The following is a 22,486-nucleotide window of genomic DNA, read 5'->3' as shown; positions in this document are numbered from 1 at the left end:
AAGATGCCTTCTTATAATAAAAATAGTAAGATCTTTGTGAACCACTTTTGGCCATTAGCAGGTAAAGATAGCATCAGAGTGACCTGTTGCTTTTTATTGTTTGTACTGGTGACTCCCAAGTTTTGAGAATTTATAATTTGAGGCATTTCAAAGTATACTAGAGTTTTGATCCAACTCATAGGTTTTTGTTGTGGTTCTGTTCTGTTCATTTTTTACCCCTTAGTTTAATTATATAATCCTTAAAAGTCAATAGCTTCTCTTGAAAGCCACCTGGAGGCTTTGTACAGATTTAAACATGCATTCAACAAGTATTTATTAAGTATCTCTCCACTTAACTAATTATATGACTTAGACCTTGTAAATTATTTAACTTCTGGGCTTCAGTTTCCCCATCTATAAAAATGGGGACAATAATATTTGTGATACACAATATGTTAGTGCGAATATGAACTAACATTCACACTAACACACTAACACTAACACACTAACATTCACACTAAATATTATGAATTAATATTCACACTAACATATTGTTAGTGCCTCTAAGTACTCCCCAAAATGTAGCTTTATATTTATACTAGAGGTACAACTATAACAACTTAGACTATGAAGAGCCAAGCACTGCTGTAGGCGTTGGGCTTCATCCTCTCTTGGAACTTTTGGATTCCTGTAGGTAAATATTTGACACCTGAGTAATGTTCCTTCATAATGTATGTATCAGTCACACCAACATCTGCTAGCTTTAAATGATGATACCCTTTGCCTTTAATTTCATTTTCTAGCATGTGATGAACAATCTTTTGCATATAACTTTTTGTGTCAGTGGTGATGCTTACTATAATCTTTTTGAGGACATTTTAAACAGTAATTAGGTTTCCAAAACTACGTTCAAATTCAAACCTGCGTCGTGGCTGAATATGGTGGTAGGATGAACAGATACTTTAACTACATGAATGAGTATACACATGTGCTAGCAGTGAAACTACTATTTAAATCCCAGCTTGCTTCTCTGTTTGTCTACCATTAAGATTTGGAGTTTTTCTTAATGTTGTTTATTTCAAAATTGTTTCAGAGCTGTTAAACTATATTTACAAATGTACATTTTAGAATCTAGGTTATATGAGAAAACTAATTTTTATTTATCAAAGTTGTTCATTTAAATCTATTTGCATGTGATTTTTACAAGCAGGAATTCTGTATTAGCCAATATTATATTCAAATGTGTCACTTTCTCATCAGTTTGAATTATTTTTAATTGTACCTTAACCTAATAGAGTTTTATTTCCAGATTTTGACTAGAATGCTTTCTTTTTCTAATTTACAGACAGTTTAGAGAAGAAGGGGCCTTTCCAAGAAGCTTACTTTAGCTACCAGCAACTTGTCAATAATATTAGTAGTAGTAATTTATCATTAAGAATTACCTTCATGTTCTTCATCTTATCATCTTCTTGATCTATCCCAGTCAGCAGAGTGACACTTTTGGGGACTATTAGAAGTCAAAGTGTGACTCTTCTTCTGTTTGAGTCTATTAAAATTAACTAATAGGAACTAACTTTTATTTGTTATTTAAAACCTAGATAATGACATTTATGTGATTTTGTCTGATGTCATTGCTTTCTCTCCCATGAAAAAGAAGCACAATGATCTTCTTACATTTCTCCTCCATTTCCCCTGGACTCCATTAGAAAGATTTTCCATTTTTCTTTAGATTTTCTTTGAACTATCCCTCCTGTATGCGAGATTTCCCATTGACATCTTCTGGCTAAAAATAATTTAGGGTGTATGTGTGACTATTCTTAGCAGTTCATCTACATTGTACACCCTGATGTATGGAAAATTCTTTTGGAAAGCTGAAATCCTTGCCACTTCAAACAAGGTCTGTAAATGAGCTGACTTCATTCCGTATTTCATACTCAAAACTGAATAGTATGATTCTTCATTATCCTCCAGAATGTTTAATTCTGACTACTTTCGGTAACGGTGTAAGAAGGAATTGGCTGACCAATGCACCAATGCAAGATGTTTATAATAGGGGAAACTGAATGGGATGGACAAATTGGGGGGGTAGAGCCAAAATGGGAACTGTCTATACTTTTGTTCACTCTTTCTGCAAAACTGAAAACTGCTCTAGTAAATAAAATCTATTAATCAAAAAAAAAAAAAAAAGAAGGAATTGGCGGCAGTATATCAGCACGTCTCTTCACAACTGTCACTTCCCCCACATAAGCATGGACAGTGTGTGCTCTCTGTTCTTCCTAGGGAACAGGCAAGACTGGAATCTGCAGGTCAGATTTCAAACTGACATCAAAATCATCTTCACATTTCTGTCCCAATTCTCATGATGTCCTTTCCTCTTAATTATAACTAAGTCACACAGAGGCTTCCATTGAATAAATAGCCTACTTATAGGCACCTCATAAGAGGAGAATGTTTCTGGTCAATCTTATAATCTCTTTATATAGGACAACTTTAAAAGCCTTGGCATAGTTTTTACTTTAGTCTTGGACTCTAGTGACTAGATTAGGAATAACAATTATACTATGTATAAACAGCTTAAATTAGCATGAAAAAAAAGCAATGTGTGACATGTCTAAAGTCTATGCTGAAGGTCAGTGTTACAACAGAGAAGAGTGGTATAGAAATTTACAGAAGAAAACCCTGCAAAAGTTAGTGGGTAGAATGAAATGAAATGAAAGGACAGAACAAAAACTTCCATACTTAGTCTTACAACTTGCTCATTAAATAATCTTCTGCATTTACTTTGCTGCAACTAAAAAGAAGGTGTTAATTTATTACTTGCACAGTATATATAGCCCCAAATGGATTTCACCTGTTCAACTTCTATGTGTTTTTTTCCCTTAACTGTAGAATACATATTCTCTGATTAAATAGGGAGAGTGACAACTGCTGACTGAACAAAAATTAATAGATTTTACATTTTGCTTAAGTGATTCTGAAAGCACTATAAAAAAAGAAGAAATAGTATCACCATCGGTGCTATTTTCAAACAAGACAATGAGAACGCTCCATTTGACCTATAGAAGGCTGCCCTCTCTGTGATGGTCTAATTATTTTCTACTATCCAGAAAACAAATATCCATAACATTTTTTGTGTCTCTTAATTTTTACATTTTTTAATGTGAAAAGGTGACATTTCAGTTGTTCATTTCACTGTGGCTAAAATACTTATTTGAATATTATTGTATTACTTCTCACTGAAAGAAAAGGTAGAAATCTAGATTGAACTCTGTTTTATAAATATTTATTGTTAAAATTTAAGGATTATTATTTTAAAAGTCTTCAAATGTCCTTTAAAAATGTAGTGTCCAGTTTGCTTTCTATTATATAATGCTCTAAGGATAGATTCATTTCCTGAAAAATAGTATAACCATGGTTCTGGATTTCACATTGTGTACAAAGGCAAATTTGAACAAAATTAGTTAAACCAAGTTTTTTTCTAAATATCTTTATTATTCTGTTCTGTAGGAAAACAAGGGTACCACCAATTTTGTTTTCATAGTGATTTCTGTTATAGATACAAACGGCTACATAATGTTTCTGCCAACTGTCTGTGCCAATAGCCAGTACTTTCAGTAACGGTGGTTAGTGGGTTTTTTTTTTTTTTAATTAAGAATGTATATTTTTTAAGTCAGTTTTAGGTTTGCAACAACAGTTGCTTCTTTTTCATTTGGTTTTGCATACCTAGTTTTCTAGAATTCACTTTGCTACCTGTATAATTTCTGGTCCTGAACATATGTATGGTAGATTTTGCTTTTGAACCACACTGTGGATAATAATGACTTGAATCAAAGAAATAAGGCTTTATTAAAAGGGGAGAGAAAATGTGGGTATTGATGTAATAGAAGAAATGAAACAAAGTGGATGTATCTTAAAACATGAATTGTGTGAAAAGGGCCATTCTTACAATAATAAAAAAATAGATGACTAACACCTAATACATTTCTTCTTTTTATTTTTTAAGTTTAAATCAATTAATTAACATATAGTGTAGCATTAGTTTCAGAGGTAATTTAATGATTCATAAGTTGTATATAACACCCAGTTCTCATTACATCACATGCCCTCCTTAATGTCCATCACCCAGCTCCCCACTCCCCTCCAGCAGCCCTCAGTTTGTTTCCTATAGTTAGGAGTCTCTTAGAGTTTGTCTCTCTCTCTGATTTCTTCTTATTTTATTTTTCCCACCCTTCCCCTCTGATCCTCTGTTTTGTTTCTTTAATTCCACATTTGAGTGAAATCATATGATAATTGTCTTTCTCTGAATGACTTACCTTGCTTAGCATAATACCCTCTAGGTCCATCCATGTCATTGCAGATGGTAAGATTCCATTTTTTTTTTTTATGGCTGAGTAATATTCCATTGTATATATATACACCACATCTTCTTTATCCAAAACATTTTTTTCTTCATTCTAAATTCCTTCTTGGGTGCCTGGGTGGCTCAGTCATATAAGCATCTGCCTTCAGCTCGGGTCATGATCCCTGGGTCCTGGGATCGAGTCCCACATCGGGCTCCCTGCTCCGCGGGAAGCCTGCTTCTCCCTCTCCCACTCCCCCTGCTTGTGTTCCTGCTCTCGCTATCTCTGTCTCTGTCAAATAAATAAATAAAATCTTAAAAAAAAATAAAAATAAAAATAAAAAATAAATTACTTCTTAATATTGGTGTAAGCCATCCTTTCATGATTTCTTGAATTATTTGTTTCCCTCCTAAACAAATTACATCAAAACAGTTCACCACTCTAATTTGATTGTGTAAGTCTTGGGGCTATTGTTTGCATAAGTTTTTAGTAACATACTCTATGGAGTCTACCTTACAAAATTTCTTAATTTTTTTTAATTACTGCAAACATCTGTTCTATTAAAGAAAACTTAAAATGAGATGGGATGAATTTACATTAACATCACCTGGGTTCTCCCTGCTGCTTGGCACTTCTTTTGTTTATTCCTAGTGGATTCCCAATGTAGCATATGTGGAATTTAAGAACGGGGAATAGGAATTTATTCCTAGTAGATTCCCATTGTTGATAGAAATCTTTACCACTTCACTGTGGGATCCAATTCAGCTCTTTTCCAAATCTTCCTAGATGGTTTATGCACCCTAAGAAGAAAATCAATATGCGCTCTCTTTTCTGCCTTTATCAGTTTCTTAATATACCTATCTCTGAACCAGCACTACTGTCCTGTCCTCCAGTCTCAGAAAGCATTACCAACTCCTTAAGTCTATGTTCATGATCCAAGATTTTTCCTTCCCTCTTTTGATCAGCTTCATTAGTTTCCATAATTCTATCTTCTATATCACTTAATTCGTTCCTCTGCTTCTTCCATCCTTGTGGTCATTTCATCCAGTTGGCTTCAAATCTCGGTTATTGCATTTTTCATTTTGGCCTGATTGGTTTTAAGCTCTTTTATCCCTGCAGTAAGAGACTCCCTTGGTGTCTTCTATGCGTTTCTCAAGCCCAGATAGTATCCTTATGATTGTTGCTTTAAAGTTTGGATCAGGCATATTACTTATCTGATTTGATTAGATCCCTGGCCGTGACCTTTTCTTGTTCTTTCTTTTGGGATGAATTTCTCCATCTTAGCATTTTGTCTAGGTCTCTGTCTTTGTGTTGGGAAGGCCAGTTATGTTTCCTGCTCCTGAGAGTAATGGCTTTATAAAGAAGAGATCATATACTCTCCAGGGCTTGGCGCTTCAGGAAGTGTCTCTGGTGTATGCTGTGTGCACTCCGCCACTGTGTTTTGGCTGCTCTATCCCTCAGGGCAGTCCTCTGCAGGGTTTCTCCTTGCCTGCAGTGGAGAGTGTCTGTACCCTGGCCAGAGTGTGACGAGTTCTAATTCCACTTGTATTTTCAGTCTTTCCCCTGCTCCCCTTTGTCTACCTTGCTGCTCTCATTATCTCTTGTTGTTCCTTTGTCAATCTTTTCCTCTCCCTGTTGATTTTCTTTCTTGCGTCTTCTGATGTGCATGGGTCAGAATTGTCTTGAAAAAACAGTTGTTTCTCTTTTTGACCTCTAATGTTCTTTAATATTTTTCCCTCCTTTGTACTAATAAATTTTTCAAGCAACTGAGCTATCAGTTTCCTTACCTTGAGCTCATTCCTTAGCTTTCTTCCTAGACTTGAGTCCCCATCACTCTGTGGAAAGAGACCCCTTGAAAGGCACTACTTTCTTTTCTCCCAGTCACCAAATCCATTACCTTCTTTCCCATTTTCATCTTCTTGAGCTACCTAAAGGAAAAAGGAAACTAGCCATGTTCCATGCTAGACACTTTCATAACTTCACAGTAGCCACTTAAATAAGATTTTTACTGATTAAGAAACTAAGGTTTGGAAAGTTTGAGTAAATTATGTTCACAAAATCACACAGCCATGATTTGGTCCTTGTAAAAATTATGCTCTTTCAACTATACTAGATAATTGCATTGTATACCCTTTTCTTTACAGTTCAAAGACTTTTAGCCTCTGGGACATTATTCTGTCCCTCCATTCTTCCATCTCTGCTTACTCCTTTACCGATTCTTCTTATTCAGGATCCTTAGTCTGTACCTTCAACCGGCACTTGTTTTTTTATATCTTATTACATTGTCAGCTGCCTATTTTGCCTTTCTAGTTTTATCTATCATCACCTGAAGGTCAACATTTTGAAGTCCAAACTCATTACTGTTTTCTTTAAATCAACACCCTCTATAACCTGTGAGTTTTCCCCCCGTCAGTCATTTCCCTTTTCGTCTAAGCCAGAAACATCAGTTAACTTAATCTTTCACTTTTCATTATTCCTTGGCATGATAGCCAGCATGGTAAAATGTGCTCTCGCTTCATATTTTCATATACATACGTAGCATATGTGGGGTTTTTCATATGTTTTTAGGATAGATTATTTCCTTTGCATTTCTGTTGCTTTAAGCCTGGACAACTATAGTAGCCTACTGTCTAATTTCCCTTTTATTATTTCTCTTTATATTACTGTCAAATATATATATCAGGCCATTGCTTCATTATGTTAAAAAGCCTTCAGAGGCTTCCAATTACATATAAGGGAGAAGATAAACTCCTTACCTTAACATTCACTGCTATTCCTGTTAGAGTCTAGTTCCAGACTTGGCTCTCAAACCCAAGATAGTTCCCCTATTTTCCTGAAAATTGCCTGATTTTTTATCTTATAATGCTTTTGCTTATATAATACAACATTGACTAAAATATTCATCTCCAGTGTTCCCCTCATTCTGAGCTATTTAAACCACTATGATTCTTTCAAAGTAGATATTCCAGAAAAACTTATCTAAATGTCCTGTCTCACAGTGATTTTTCCTTCCACTGAACTACTGAAATGCTTATTTTTCATACCTGTTCATTTAGGCCCTATTTAACTGCCTTGTGTCATTGATTTGTCACATATGCGTATTCTACTTGTGTCCCTGTCTCATCTCCCCAGATAAACTTTAGATTTTCTTAGAGCAAAAATGTTTTATACTTCTCAGTGTCTGTCACTAAATACCTTGCATATATCCCTTGCACTTAATACATTTTAAATGAAGATGTAGATAATTTTAATATATTTGTTTTGACTCAATGTTTCAGAAATGCTTTTAAAGCAGATACAGGGGTGCCTGGGTGGCTCAGTCATTAAGCGTCTGCCTTCAGGTCAGGTCATGATCCCAGGGTCCTGGTATCGAGTCCCGCATTGGGCTCCCTGCTCAGCAGGAAGCCTGCTTCTCCCTCTCCCACTCCCCCTGCTTGTGTTCCCTCTCTTGCTGTGTCTCTCTCTGTCAAATAAATAAATAAAATCTTTAAAAAAAAAATAAAGCAGATACGTACCTACATACCTATCTATACATATATATACACATATGCACAGATATACATATATCTACTTTACAAACTAGTCTTTGGGTGTTCATCTTTATATTTAAATCTGAAGTTAAATGGATACTTCTTTTAAAAATCACAGTACTGGGGCACCTATCCTGTTAGCAGGTAGAAAGACTAACCCATTTGTCTAGTTATAGAGTGGATTTTAAAATTTTAGATTTTTTTCCCAAACTAATATTTATGATTATTTATAAGAATATCTCTTTCTGGGGCACGTGGGTGGCTCAGTTGGTTAAGCATCTGACTCTTGATCACGGCTCAGGTCATGATCTCAGGGTTGTGAGGTCAAGCCCCTAGTATGCACTGAGCATGGAGCTTGCTTGATTCTCTCTCTACCCCACCCATGCTCAGGCACATGCTCTCCCTCTCTCTCTCTCTCTTAAAAGAAATCACATTAGTAAGGAATTTAGGATTTGTAATATGAATATTATTTACTCTTATGAGAGAAATATGAATCATAATATATATACCAAATCAATTTTCATGATACGAATTTCATTTATCCCAATATAACTTTCCTTTAGAACTATTTTTTTTTTAATGAAATCCATTTTGGTCAATAGTCTTCTTCCAGATGACAAAAACTTCCCTTTATGCTATGGAGCCAATTCATTATAGGACTGACACCATCATGATTTATCTTCAAGTCACATGACAAAAATGTCTTAGAATTATTCCCATGTGAAAGAAAAGGAACTACACTATGGTGGTAACAATTCAGATAATTCTGCAAGTTGAACCGTGTAGAGTTTGCATAATGGAGTTAACATGTATATGGATTAAGCAATCAAATAAACTTAAGTAGTAATAATTTGAAGATTAGGTTTATTTTGGAAATGTAAAAAAAAAGAAAATTTGAATCAGGCAAATGACAAACCATTGGCCTTGAACAACTCAGCTGTAATTGCAAGTGTAGCCTTCCTTACATGGCACTAACCTCCCTCCCTATTACGGACACTCAGAAGCCATACTCCTACATCATCTAGAATAGGGATTCCTAACCTGCAGTCCTTAGATGGGCTTCAGGCACTTAATGTATATTTAAAAAATGTGTATGTGCATTATTCTGGGAAGAAGTTCTAAAGTTTTCATCAGCTTAAGATCTTCACTAAAACCACACACAATGTCTGTTCTTTTTCCTTATGATAAAGCTTTTCAGATGTCTTAAAGTCTTAATCTTCTTTCCTAAGTATCTTCTTTAGCCCTAATATCAGTACATCCTTCAAGTCTTCCTTATCTAACAGGGATTGACCCTTCAACAATCTAATCAGGTCCTGATTTCCTTTATGCAGATAAATTCTAGTTTGTCAATATGCCCCACAAAATCTGCCATCCAGAATCTGACACTTTTGTAGTGAATTATGTGGACAATAGTGAGCTACTGCCTTCCCTTTTTCTGGAAACTATGTTAGCATAGACTAATATTAATGTTCATGATTTCCTTTGTCTGTGAGACACTACATGCTTACTCTCACTCTGCTGAGAGCTCTAGTCCTGATTAGTCACATGCTATGTGGCCTGGGCATCTCTCTGTACCATTCTTCTAAAACTATATTAAAAATGAAAACTTACACCACTTATTAAACAAATGTAGAGTTATTCAACCAATCTCATACTATGTTTTCTTTAGTAGTTCATTGCTTACCTAACAAGATAGGAATTCGGACGATTGTCAGCTTGCTTATTGAAGAAAATTATAATCTGATTTCATGCCTTTTCCTATTTCACACCCCTCGACCCATCACTTTGACAGCCCTTCTGAAGTAATCTTCCTTTCCAGAGAAATCCCAGACATGAAAGCTAATGCCTCCTTTCCTCATAAAACCAACAGAGTTGGCTAATTTCAAGCTGTGTTCCTCGTTTTCAGGACTGGGTTTAAAGCTGTTTGTGTTCTTGCTTACTCCTCTGTATATGATTGATTATGGAGTCTTCAAAGTAGGCGAGAGATTAAATTCTTAAAACATGTATTCCTTAAAAAAGGAAATTATCAACAACATATTTTAGGAATGCTTACATGAGGCAAATACCAATGCTAATTTGTAACTAAGGAGCATCAAATGATATTAAAATGCATATGTCATATAATTAGAGAATTATGTACTATTTAATGGATCATTTAGTGTTTTTTTACTATTTTGTATAATTTTAAAAATTGATTAGATTTAGTTTTACATCTCTTAAATATTGATTTACAAGTAGGTATAGATAAAGAACCTATTAAATAATATTTAGTTGACATTCCTTGGGGTTTGAATAGCTTAGATTTAAAATTGAGTGCTGCAAATGCTTCTGAAATATTGTTATTCTTTTAAATGGAGGAATTTTGGAAAAAATCAAACCTGACAATTTTTACTAAGTAGATGAATTAAAACATACAGTCAACTCTCGATTATTCAAACTAATGGAGGAAAGGATGGAACAAGGATTACTGTTTCTTTAGTTCCTGCCCCCTCAGTTGCTGAGAGCCTCATTCCAAACAAATTCTTTGGCTTTCCATCTTGAACATGTTACATTTCCTAACCTTTTATCCAGGATGCAGTCTGAAATACAGCTTACAATTGAGTTGACAAGAACATTTCATATTATCACATTCTGCTCTTCTCAGACACATTTTTTAATCCAGTGCTTTAGTACTGCTTTTGTACTATTAAGATTCACATGAGAAACTGATAACATTGTCATTAGGACATTATCCTCATGGCTCATAAAATTAGTTTTATGTTAAAAAATCTTATCTTTGAATTATAATTTACAGATAATTATAACCTTTCAAAGGCATTACCTCATGGTACCAAATTGCTTTTTTAAATTTTTTAATACAAAAATTTTATGAGACTTTTTTATCTTGAAGAGTCTTTCATAAAAATTCTTCCAACTTTTTGAATTCTTAATGAGTGCAATATTTCTGAGTACTATATGTGTTTGTAAAAGGGAAGAAATGCTGAAGGAATTTATGTGTGAAAACAGTATGTTGCGTGTATATAATACATCATTTTCTCTACTAATTAACTGCACACAGTGTGCTATTATCCAGACATAAGTATTCATGGGAACGCATGTATCTGGATAACTACGAGTTGAAATAAACACACCTGCCTTTTATTTCAATAACTGCACATTCAAATCCACATAAGGTATTTATTTGAATGTGACCTCCATATACATGAGAAAACGTTGGTTTCAGTGTTCAATTTTTTTGTTGATGTTTTGTTGTTGTTGATTTAAATCTAAAATAGGTACAAACTGTGGATAATGCTTCTCTGGAAAACTTTGCATGCAGGGAGAAGGAAATTCAAAGATAAATCCTATGAAAAAACACTGAAATTGTTTTGTCTTATTATATTTTGCCTCACTATATATTGAAGCTAAATTCTTATTGAATGTAGTGATGCTTAAAGCCAAAGTGTGTACAGACCATAAACCCACCTGGAACTGTGCCTACTTTACTTTAAGTTAAATAATTTAATTATTTTTCTTTACAGAATAAAATTGTTGATATTTGATTTGGAGAATCTTTTTTTCCTCAAGAAGCTTTTTCCTTGAATAGTGTATTAGAATATGTCTAAGAGATCAAGTTTTCTATTAGGCAATGGAAGTGTTTGGTACAAGGCTTATTTTAAAGTCTACATAGTAGTTTCCCCTCCCCCTGCCAACCACCAGCACCATATAAGCCATATTTCTACATAGTTAGTTTTAACTGACATGAGCCAGAAAATTGAATTAGGATTTCCTTAGGAGTCTTAACTTTGAATTTCCTACTTTTCATTGCATGTAAACTATCAACCACAAGTAATAGTTTCAGCTCAAGTTCTAGCTTGTATTTTGCATGTTAAAGCTATAAAAAGTCTATTAATGCTGGACAGAATTTATGGCTATTGTTCCGCTATCGCCTAATTGTTAAAATTTATAAATAAAGACTGACTTTATTTATGTAGACTTGTCTTTCTGTCTTAGGGAGTGAACTACTTTATGTCCAAGGGTATCCTAGATGATTCACCAAAGGAAATAGCAAAGTTTATCTTCTGTACAAGAACACTAAATTGGAAAAAACTGAGAATCTATCTTGATGAAAGGTAAAAAAAAAATTTAAGTTTTCATCAGAAATGAGTTAAGTAATGCTTTTAATGAGTTAAGCTTTACTTTTAAAACTATACCACATAGCAGTCATCTAGTTGAGAAATTTTTCTCACAGCTATTTATAACTACCATTGTAGCCTGAAGGCAGACAAACAGTATGTAAACAAATGAGTATGGCTGTGTTCTAATAAAATTTTATTTACAAAAATAGGGAGTGGGCCATATTTGGCACACTAGCTATAATTTGCCTATCCCTACCATAAACAATTGATAGAAATTATCAGCACCACGCTCTAACCAACTGAGCTAACCAGCCAGCCGCCAACAATTGATAGAAATTAAAGATATGATCATATAATCATGGTTGAGTTCAGCAAGAATTGAAGCATAGTATTACAAACGATGACTATTGATTAGATTGCCATTGATAAAAAATATGTATACACATACACATATACTTACACAAATATTTATATAATTGTAAATAATCCAAATGTACATAAGTAGAATTGTTACCTCCATAAGACGGAATACTGTTGAGTCATTAAAAAGAATGATTTAGATCTGTGTGTAAAGACATAGAAAGCTGTTCACAATATACCATATGAAATAAGAAAAGCAAATACTAGGAAAAACATATACTATATGTTGACACTTTTTAAAGTCTACATAAATAGTTGTTACCTCTGGTGGTGTGGATTGCTGTGGAAAGTGAAAACTCTTATTTTCAGAGTTAAAAACAAAGAATTCTGTTGCTATTTGAATTTAGCCAAAAAAACACTTGAAAAGAAGCTGACACTTTTAATATTGCAAAATTTATTTTTTCTTCATTTTATAATTAGAATTACTAGTTTCACCTTGCTTTGTTATAACCTATTCACAAAAAATTTAAAAATTATTTAATGTCTTAAATAATCAGAGTTGGATTTTTTAATTTTAAGGATTATGTATACTTTGTAGGATTAGCTGATCTGAGAATCAATAATAAAGTATTTTCATCCAAAACATAATTTGAGTCCTTATCATTTTTTAGTAGAGAAATGTTAACTAAAGCTGTGTCTTTTTCTTTTTCCACTAGGAGGGATGTCTTGGATGACCTTGTAACGTTGCATAATTTTAGAAATCAATTTTTGCCCAATGCACTGAGAGAATTTTTTCGTCATATCCATGCCCCTGAAGAGCGTGGGGAGTATCTTGAAACTCTCATAACAAAGTTCTCACATAGATTCTGTGCTTGTAACCCCGATTTAATGCGAGAACTTGGCCTTAGTCCTGGTAAGAATATATATAGTGAATTCCTTCCAGCCCCCTTCCCACCTCCAGGTAAAAATAGTAGTATATGAGACATTTTTTTCTCACCACGGGGAAACGTGCTTTCAGTAATTACAAATACTTCTCTTACTACTTACAGCAATGACTAATTCTATAGAATACAACATTTATGTGAGCTTAGAATAGTTTATCATAGCTGTCATTTATATGTAGTAAACACTGTTTTAGGAAGTAAGTTAGACTTAGCTATAAATTTATTAAAATTATTCTTGATTGAGAATTGGATATTACTAATTTAACTAAAAACTTGAGAAATTATTTTTAAAGCTTTTCATAGTCCACATATTACATAGGTAACACCTAGAATTTTTCTACTAAAAAATTTATTTTTAATACAACTAATTTTTATAATTTGTGTGTATGAGTATATATCTATGTACGTGCAATATAACGTGAGTATTCTACGTATTTTTTCATTTGACAGAGCTTTACTTATCTCTTCATCTCAAAAATTATATTGTGTTGATTTAGTGGTGGTTACAAAACATTTACCCATCATATGAAATTTGTTGAAAATGCTTTTATAAAACATAATATTTGACTTTGCTTTATTAAGACTGCAGGATTCTGAAATAAAAACCCCATAGTAGTAGCAAGTAGTTGTAGCATATAATAATAAGTATCTTGAGGTTTGTTACTATTTTGATAGTAAACATCAGGTATTGCTTTGGGCAAATATAAAGACATTTTGTTGTTGTTGTTGCATGCTGCTCAGGTTTAGCAATCTTTTCCCTAAAAATTTACTTCTGAAATTCATACGTAAATTCCATGGACCTTAAAAATACATATCTCAAACGAGAATATTAATTTAATAATCTTATAAGTTGTTTACATTTTATTTTCAAGGACTGTTAATATATGTCTTTGTCATTAAATATTTTCCAATTAGATTTTTATAAAAAACATTCTATGTAAATATATATGTGGGTTTTTGGGTTTTTTTTTTTTTTTTTTTTGAATGGGAAGATAAATATACTAACAGTACAGGTGTATTTTATGGATAGTTGAGTGGGAGTATCACATTTGAAAGCAAAGATGAAAATAAAGCCAATTCTGAAATTTTTATATTTAGAATGAGCTTTCACTATAAATTCCTAAATTATTCTAAAATGCTTTATGAGTTGAAGGAAATACTCACGAATTGGTGGTCAGTTAGGATGATCAACCATCCCTATTTGTCCAGGACTGAAGAGTTCCGCAGGACACGGGATTTTCAGTGCTAAAACTGGAAGAGGCCCAGGCAAACTGGGATGAGTTGGCCATTCTCTGTTTAGTTATGATCGAATCTCAATTTCTTTAAATTATGAAAATTTTTGCATTAGATAATGCCTTTGGGACCACATTTTTCAAACCACCTAATAATTTGAGGTGTTTCTTTTTAATTCCAGATGCTGTCTATGTCCTGTGCTACTCTTTGATTCTACTTTCCATTGACCTCACTAGCCCTCATGTGAAGAATAAAATGTCAAAAAGAGAATTTATTCGAAATACCCGTCGTGCTGCTCAAAACATTAGTGAAGATTTTGTAGGGCACCTTTACGACAACATCTACCTTATTGGCCATGTGGCTGCATAAAAGCACAATTGCTAGGACTTCAACTCTTACCTTCAAACTGAAGTTACCCAAGGACTTATTTAGCAGATATGGGGGTTACATTAGTGCTGGTCATTCTAGCCTCTGTATACAATCAAGCTCGAGTGTATACCTTCTTTTTCTTTTACTATTTTCTTTTTTAGTAATTTCCTTGGGGAACTAAATAATTTTGCAGAATTTTTCTTAATTTTGCTTATCATGTTTTGCACAAAGCAGAGCCATTGTCTCACACAGCCGTTTAAGAATGTTACACTGACATTACACTCTAACGATGGTATATTTGTGCATTAGATTTGCTTGAAAAACTACTCATTTTCATTCTTTTTTAAAATACCATTTAATGTGTACATATTTAACTAAAGAGATTTATAATCATAATTATTTTATTGTAAAGATTTTAACTAAAGCCTTTCCTTTTTCTCTCAAACTGAGTTCTGAAATTTATTTGATTCTGATCTGAGCTTATGACTGTCTTCATAAAAGTTGGATCTGACTTGGATAAAAACCAATACCAGTTTCTCTTTCCTTTGAACTTTGAAAAGAATATTAATTTATTACTAGTAATAAGCAAAACAGGCACTTATTTTTATAATATAAATTCATCACTTGACTTTCCATTTTTAAAAGTTCTGGGTTAGTCATTTCTCAATAAGTCCTTTAAACTATTTGAGATAGCAAAATATGTTAAAATCTAGGATTCCCACACCTAGGAACAGAATGTTATTAAAACTTGTATCTCTTGTAATTAGTCAAAATTTACCATTCTCTTTTAACTTGAAAATTTCTGTTTAGAATCAGTTGAGAAAGGAGTATTGTGAATGAACAAATTTTCTTTATTCATTCATTCAAAAATATTTACCAAGGACCTTCAGTGTACTAGACACTGTGCTAGGTAGTAGCGATACCTAGACGTGGGCCCTGCCTTCATAGACGTTACATGATTGGTAACAAAAGGAAAAATACTGCTCCTTGGAGAGCAAATGTAGAAAGCATAGCTTAATTAACAATTATTTAATTATGAAACACTTAGCACTGAAATGATAAAGAACAGTACATTTATATGGTCAGTCAGAAGTTTCTTGGGAATACTGCTAAGCGAAAAGCATCAGCTTTGAAATGAGACACTATGTGATGAGTAGAGCTGCTAGTTTAGGGGGTGGAACTTGGAGGATTAGAAACTTTTTCCTGGAAGTGCACAGTCCCAGCTTCTTTCCAGATCTGGTCCTAAGTAAATAGTGGTTGGTAATATAACTACAAGTGATATCCTATAGAATTTTCAATGACAAGACATAAGATAATCAGACAATTTCAGAAGTCAAAGGGACTTTTAGACTGGAAGTAAACAAGTTCTCAGATCTTGAGGAAAATACCTAAATTTTCACATGTGCATAATTTTGAATTCCATGACAAAATGCTTCTTTGTAATTTTTAACTTCAAAACTAATTTATTGGAAAGTTTCAGAAGACCAACAGTAATGATAACATTTTATCGTTTCTGTTTTCCCATGAATGGCAGGCATCTTGCCCTCTCTATCTCCTTTTCTTTTTTCTTTTTTTTTTTCTATCCCTATCTCTCCCTTACCATTGGGTTCTTTCTACCCCTGTTTTAGCTTTACTCTTTTCTTTCCTTCTTTTTTTTTAATTTTATTTTTTATTACTATGTTATGTTAATCACCATACATTACATCATTAGTTTTTGATGTAGTGTTCCATGATTCATTATTTGCGCATAACACCCAGTGCTCCATTCAGTATATGTGCCCTCTTTAATACCCATCACCAGGCTAACCCATCCCCCCACCCCCTCCCCTCTAGAACCCTCAGTTTGTTTCTCAGAGTCCATCGTCTCTCATGGTTCATCTCCCCCTCCGATTTCCCCCCCTTCATTCTTCCCCTCCTGCTATCTTCTTATTCTTCTTCTTTTTTTTTAAACATATAATGTATTATTTGTTTCAGAGGTACAGGTCTGTGATTCAACAGTCTTACACAATTCACAGCGCTCCATTTCAGTTTTCCCCCTTTTTCCTGTTTTATTTTTTTCACCCTGACCTGATTATAAATGTAGATTGGCAGTATTCTTTTTTTTAACATTTTCTTATGAAAATTTTCAAACATATAAAAATTAAAATATTTTACAGAGAATACGTATATAACCACTATGTAGATTCTACAATTAAAATATTACTGCATTCACTTTAGCTCATATTTATCCATCCCTCTGTCCATCAGTCAACCTATCTTATTGTTTTAATACAGGGAACACAGGTTTCGGACCTCAGAATACTCTTTCTTCCTATAGAATTCAACTTGTATATTGTTAGCTAGAGATCCACTTTTTTAAATGTTTTTTTCTGTATAGGTAAAATTTGCATTCAGTGAAATACATAAATGTGAAGTATACCAAACGATGAATCTTAATAAATACATACACTTGAGTAAACCAAGCCCATATCAAGATATACGACTTGATACAACCTATTTACAGTTAATATTTGTACCACTTCACATAAAATATAGAAGCCTTGTAACCATACAGGAGTGTTTACCCACTTCCTCCGTTTGTTATTTTATAGTTGTCATATGAGTTACTGATAGCATACATTACAAACTCCACACGGTAATAATTTGCTTTGAGTAGTTGTATAGACTTTAAACAAGGGGGAAAAAACCCTCGTTTATATTGACCCACATTATCACTTCTAATGCTTTTATTCCTTTCTGAAAATCCAAGTTTCCTTGTAGTATCATTCATGTCAGCCTGAAAAATATTAACATCTATGACAGTTCAGGTCTGCTAGCAATTAATTATCCTAGTTTCCTTTTACATGAAAATGTCTTTATTTTGTTTTCCTTTTTGAAGAGTACTTTTGCTGCATATATAATTCTGCATTAACAGTTTCTTCCCCCCTTTCACACTTTAAAGATACTCCTCCACTGTTTTCTGGCCTCCATTGTTTCCAGTAAGAAGTCGGTATATTCAAATTGTTTTCTCCCTGTGTGTATAAAATCCCATTTTCCTCTGACAGTTTTCTTTTGTCAGATATTTTTCAGTCTCTTTTACACATGTGCTAAAACTTTTGATATCATCTTACAGATCTTTTTTTTTTTTTTAATCTTTTTTTCCTCTTTTCTTCAGTTGGATTATTTCTCTTGATCTCTGTTCTAGGACATTACTCTTCTGTAATTGTTCTTCTTTTAAGCTCATTCAATGAAATTTTTTAATTACTATACTTTTTGATTCTAGAAATTCCTTCATTTTTATAATTTATATTTCTGTGCTGCTGAGATTTCCTATCTTCATTTACTGTAAGCACATTTTCCCTTACAACCTTGAACATAGTTAAATACTGCTTTAAGTCTTTATCTGCTCATTTCATCTTCTTCGATTGTCTCTTCTTTTGAGAATAGATTATATTTTCCTGTTTCTTCATATGTTAGTAATTTAGACTTCGTCCTAGACACAGCAAGTAAAATATGTAGAAACCCTGTATTATGATAGTTTCTCCAAAGACTTTTTTTTTTTTCTTTTTAAAGCTGGAAGTTAACTGGCAGAACTCAGTTGCAATCTCTTGCTGCCCTGAAGTAGCTCAAATGTCAGTTCACTTCTTTAACCTGGAATCTTTTCTGTGTGTACATACCTCAGAGAGAAGCCAGAGTTTGGGGCACAGTTCATACACAGAAATTAGGGTGCTCACTCTTCTTTTCTTGCCATTATTTCTTTCTTCATTTTCTTGCAGCTACTATTGCCCCCAGACTCTGCTCTATGGTTCTTCAAGTCAGTAAAACTAAAGGCTCCAGTGATGCAGACTGGGGGCTGCCCTCAGGCAAAAACTATAAAATGGGAAATTCATCCAACTCTCTAGCTTTTTCTTCCAAGTATTCTCTTCAATGTCAGCCTGAAAAATATTATTGGGTCAGCCTTTATTGGGTTGCTTTCCATTTCTATACTTTGTCCAGTGTTTGTGGCTTTATCTGTTCAAGGATCTGAAGTAGAACCCTCTTTAATTGGGCAGTATTCTTTTTACTACTTTCTAAGCTTACTGAATCGGGATTTATTCCTGGCATTTTAAAAACTAGGTGTGTATAAATTTAAATGTTTATTTTTTAAAACCCCATCATCATAAACATTTACTGAATGCTTAACTCAATTAGAAATTCAGTGTTTTCCAGTGGAGGTCCCACTGGCTTTTGGGGAAGGATGTTCATTGTGGGGAGACCGCTCCCTACAGTAGAGGACATCAGCATGCCTGGATTTTGCTTGCTAGATGCCAGTAGCATCCCTCAGTTATTGTGACGTATAAATAATGTCCCCACATGTTTCCAAATGCCTGAAGTTTGGAACTAGTGGACCTTCTTTCTGATAAAACAAATTTATCTTTCTAAAACACAAGCTCCTTTTGACACATCTGTTTAAAGTCCTCAATAGCTCCCTTTCTACAAAATTAAGCCTCCTTAGCATGGCATTTAAGGCTGTACAATCTGGGGGCACCTGGGTGGCTTGGTTGAGCATCTGACTCTTGATTTCGGCTCAGGTCATGATCTCAGAGTCCTGGAATTGAGCCCTGAGTCAGGCTGCATGCTCAGCAGGGAGTCTGCTTCCCCTCTTCCTCTGCCCCTCCCCACCCGTGCACACACACTCTCTCTCTGAAATAAATAAATTTTTAAAAACAAACAAAAAAGGTTATACAATCTGGCCTCAGCTTATCTTCCTTTAAAGCCTCATCTCCAGCATTCCTCAAATGTGATCTGATCTGTCTTTGACTTGTACAAGCTGGTCTTCCTGTGATATCCTGCTCTCCTTTCTAGATCTAAAGTTCCCCTGCTCATCATCTAAGATCCACCTCAAATATAGCTTATTTAGCAAAGCTTTCAAAGACTGCCTTTCTATTATAAGGCCTGAACTAGGTAAGTGGCAGAGGACTTAGAGAGGAGGAACGAATGAAAAACAAAAACTGAAAATTGATGGGATTTAATGATTTTGAAGTAAGGTGTTTGATGTAAGGATCTGGTTGTCCTACTATCAAAGGTAGCTACTAAGAGAAGCAACCAGTGGAGTGATATGGAACAAATAAGATCCCAACTTTCGGATATTTTTAATTTGAAAGTATCAATAGAACATTGGTTGCAGCTAGAGAATAAGGCTAGAAAAAATCAGCACTGGATATGTAACTTTGGGGGTCTTATTAGTATTTAAAAGGTGTTTTGTTAAGTGAAGCACTGGAGAAAGCTGCTCTAGGAAGTTTGTTAAGTAAAAAGAAATGTTTGGGAAACACAGCATTTTAGGTTTTGGTAGAGAAAAAGAGAGTTTGTGAAGACTATAGAAGGACCGGAGAAGAATGGGGTCCTGAGAGCTAGAGAAGTGGAGTTTCAAGAAGGATGCTGGCTGAGCTTGCATTTGGTGCAGCTCAACAAGTAGTTTTTTTCCCATCTACACTCAAGCTTCTTTGAGACTACCTTTTCCACTTAAGGCTGAGTACTTTAGTTACAGTAGTGCTAATGGCTTTTATATTGTCTGACCAAATATTCTCTTACCCAGTGCGTAATCTGAGCTCTACTGAAACCCACAAGGGTACTTACGGTCCATCGCAACTCAGGCCTGTCTACACCTTCCATCCCCACGAAGGACGAAGGGCTGTGCTATTTCAAGGCCAGAACATAACCATACCAACTGGGTACTTCTAGTGCATTTTTCTTATACACAATTACCAGTTATGTTTTCTAATATACAGGTTTGTTTAGTTTTCTTTTTAAGAAAAGGCAAAGAAAAAAAGTGCTCAAAAACTTTGAGTTCTCCAGATTTATCATCAGCAGGATTTTCCCTAAGTACATTTGTTAAAACTAATACTCCATAATCTCAATGAACCCTGTATTTTCATCCTTCCATTAATTTTTCTTTTTTTCTTTTTTCTTTTTTTTTTTTTGGAAAGCTTGTAACCTCTCCCTCACATTTACCTGTTGAAATGTTATTCGCCCTTCAAAGTCCTCTTAGATTCATTCCTCTCCAGGGTAACTGTTCCAATTCTTTCAGGTAGAAATTTTATTCTTATATCTCCCTCAGTACCTAACATAGACCTTGGCCAACTGAATTATTTTAGATCTGGTTTAGTTTGTACATAAGCACATAGGAAGATGGCTTTACTGTGTCCATTTTTTAAAAATATATTTGGAGCTTTCAGTTGTACACAATTTATAAATTGGAACATATTAGATTTAACTTCTTAAAAATATTTAAAAACAAATTCAACGTGTGTATTATTCTTGATATGAATTCGTCTCTAGAGGACTTCTGATTTTAAATATTTGGATGAATCACTACTTTAAGACTGTCTTTTTTTTTAATTTCAAGAGTTTAAGTTGATCTTAAATTGATCTTTTACTTACATTTTTTACAATATGATTAATATGGTGCTTGATGAGAGTAAGCTTATTCAGAACTCTTAACATTTAAGATAACAACTTGTTTATTGTAATTTGAGTCTGTTTTCCTGTGTTTAAAATGAACTTCTTAAATATCATACTGCTAACTGCCTAGTTTCTTTTTAAGCATTCATAACTGAATATGTCCACTGTGAGAAGCCAACCTAAGGAAATAATCCAGAATAGGCAAAAGGCAGTACTTACATCATTAGTTTTGCAATTGTTTTTAATTCAAGGTATTAAAAAAAAAAAAAAAGGATATAACTGGAATGCCCAAAACTTGGGGCTGTACAAACAAATAACTAGCAGATATCTGAGTACACACTATGTACCAGAAACTATGCGAGGCACTGGTCAAGTAGGACCAGAAGACATCCTTATCATGTGTTACCGCGAAGCTATGATGTTTATAAATAATACGGGAAAGCAGTTACAAATCATGATGAAAGCCAAAAGGATATGAAATTATGCATATATGTATATATGTGTATGTGTGCACGTACACACACGTTACAATTACTATGTAAAACACTGCAAAAACCTGATCGGAAAACAGACACTAGAGTAAAATATACCAAGATATGGATAATGATCTTATTTCCTCTTTCAAATATTATTAAGGATCATATATTTTAGATAGAACCAAGTAAATTCCCCGAACTATTCAGAAAATAAAGATAAATGGTGTCCCTAAATTAACCAGTATAGTTTCGCCTCAGAATGTTTCCGTGTATTTTTATTCAAAATTTGTTTTATTTTTAAAAGACACTTGGTTAATCTGTTAAATCATTTCTGGACAAATGTTTTGTTTTCAAGCCTCAAAAAGTGGATTGTTTTATATTATTTTTGTCTCATCGAATTAAAGACCAACAAGAGAAAGATACCAAGTCTTTACTGAGGAAATTTTCATTTGTTAAAAAAAAAAAAAATGTCTTTCTTCTTGGCGCGGTTGGACAGGAAGGTTGGATTTAATTTAAAATGATTAATGAGATTTTGTCAGGCTCCTTGACTTTACCACCACTGCAGTTTGTCAGTGCAACAACCCAGGGAGCCCGGACGCCACTCTGTCGCCCAAAACCACTCTCCAGGGAGAAAATTAACTGGCAGAAGTAGTGCCAGGTACATGTCAATGGCATTGTCTCCTGGGTATCGACAGTTTAAAGGTCTGAATCAGAAAT

General features: G+C 33.9%; 1 protein-coding gene across 1 annotated transcript in view; it reads left to right on the top strand.

The window, feature by feature from the left end:
- Positions 1–22,196, top strand: part of FBXO8 (F-box protein 8) — a 52,960-nt gene extending 30,764 nt beyond the window's left edge. The window contains exons 4-6 of the mRNA XM_036093435.2: positions 11,843–11,961; positions 13,044–13,240; positions 14,686–22,196. Of these exons, the coding sequence (XP_035949328.2) occupies positions 11,843–11,961; positions 13,044–13,240; positions 14,686–14,873 (504 nt within the window). The 3' untranslated portion in view covers positions 14,874–22,196. The remainder of the gene's footprint in view (positions 1–11,842; positions 11,962–13,043; positions 13,241–14,685) is intronic.
- The last annotated feature ends 290 nt before the right edge of the window (positions 22,197–22,486 follow it).

Source organism: Halichoerus grypus, chromosome 3 (genome assembly GCF_964656455.1).
Source record: "Halichoerus grypus chromosome 3, mHalGry1.hap1.1, whole genome shotgun sequence".
Taxonomy (NCBI): domain Eukaryota; kingdom Metazoa; phylum Chordata; class Mammalia; order Carnivora; family Phocidae; genus Halichoerus; species Halichoerus grypus.
This window is presented reverse-complemented; position numbering and strand designations above follow the sequence as displayed.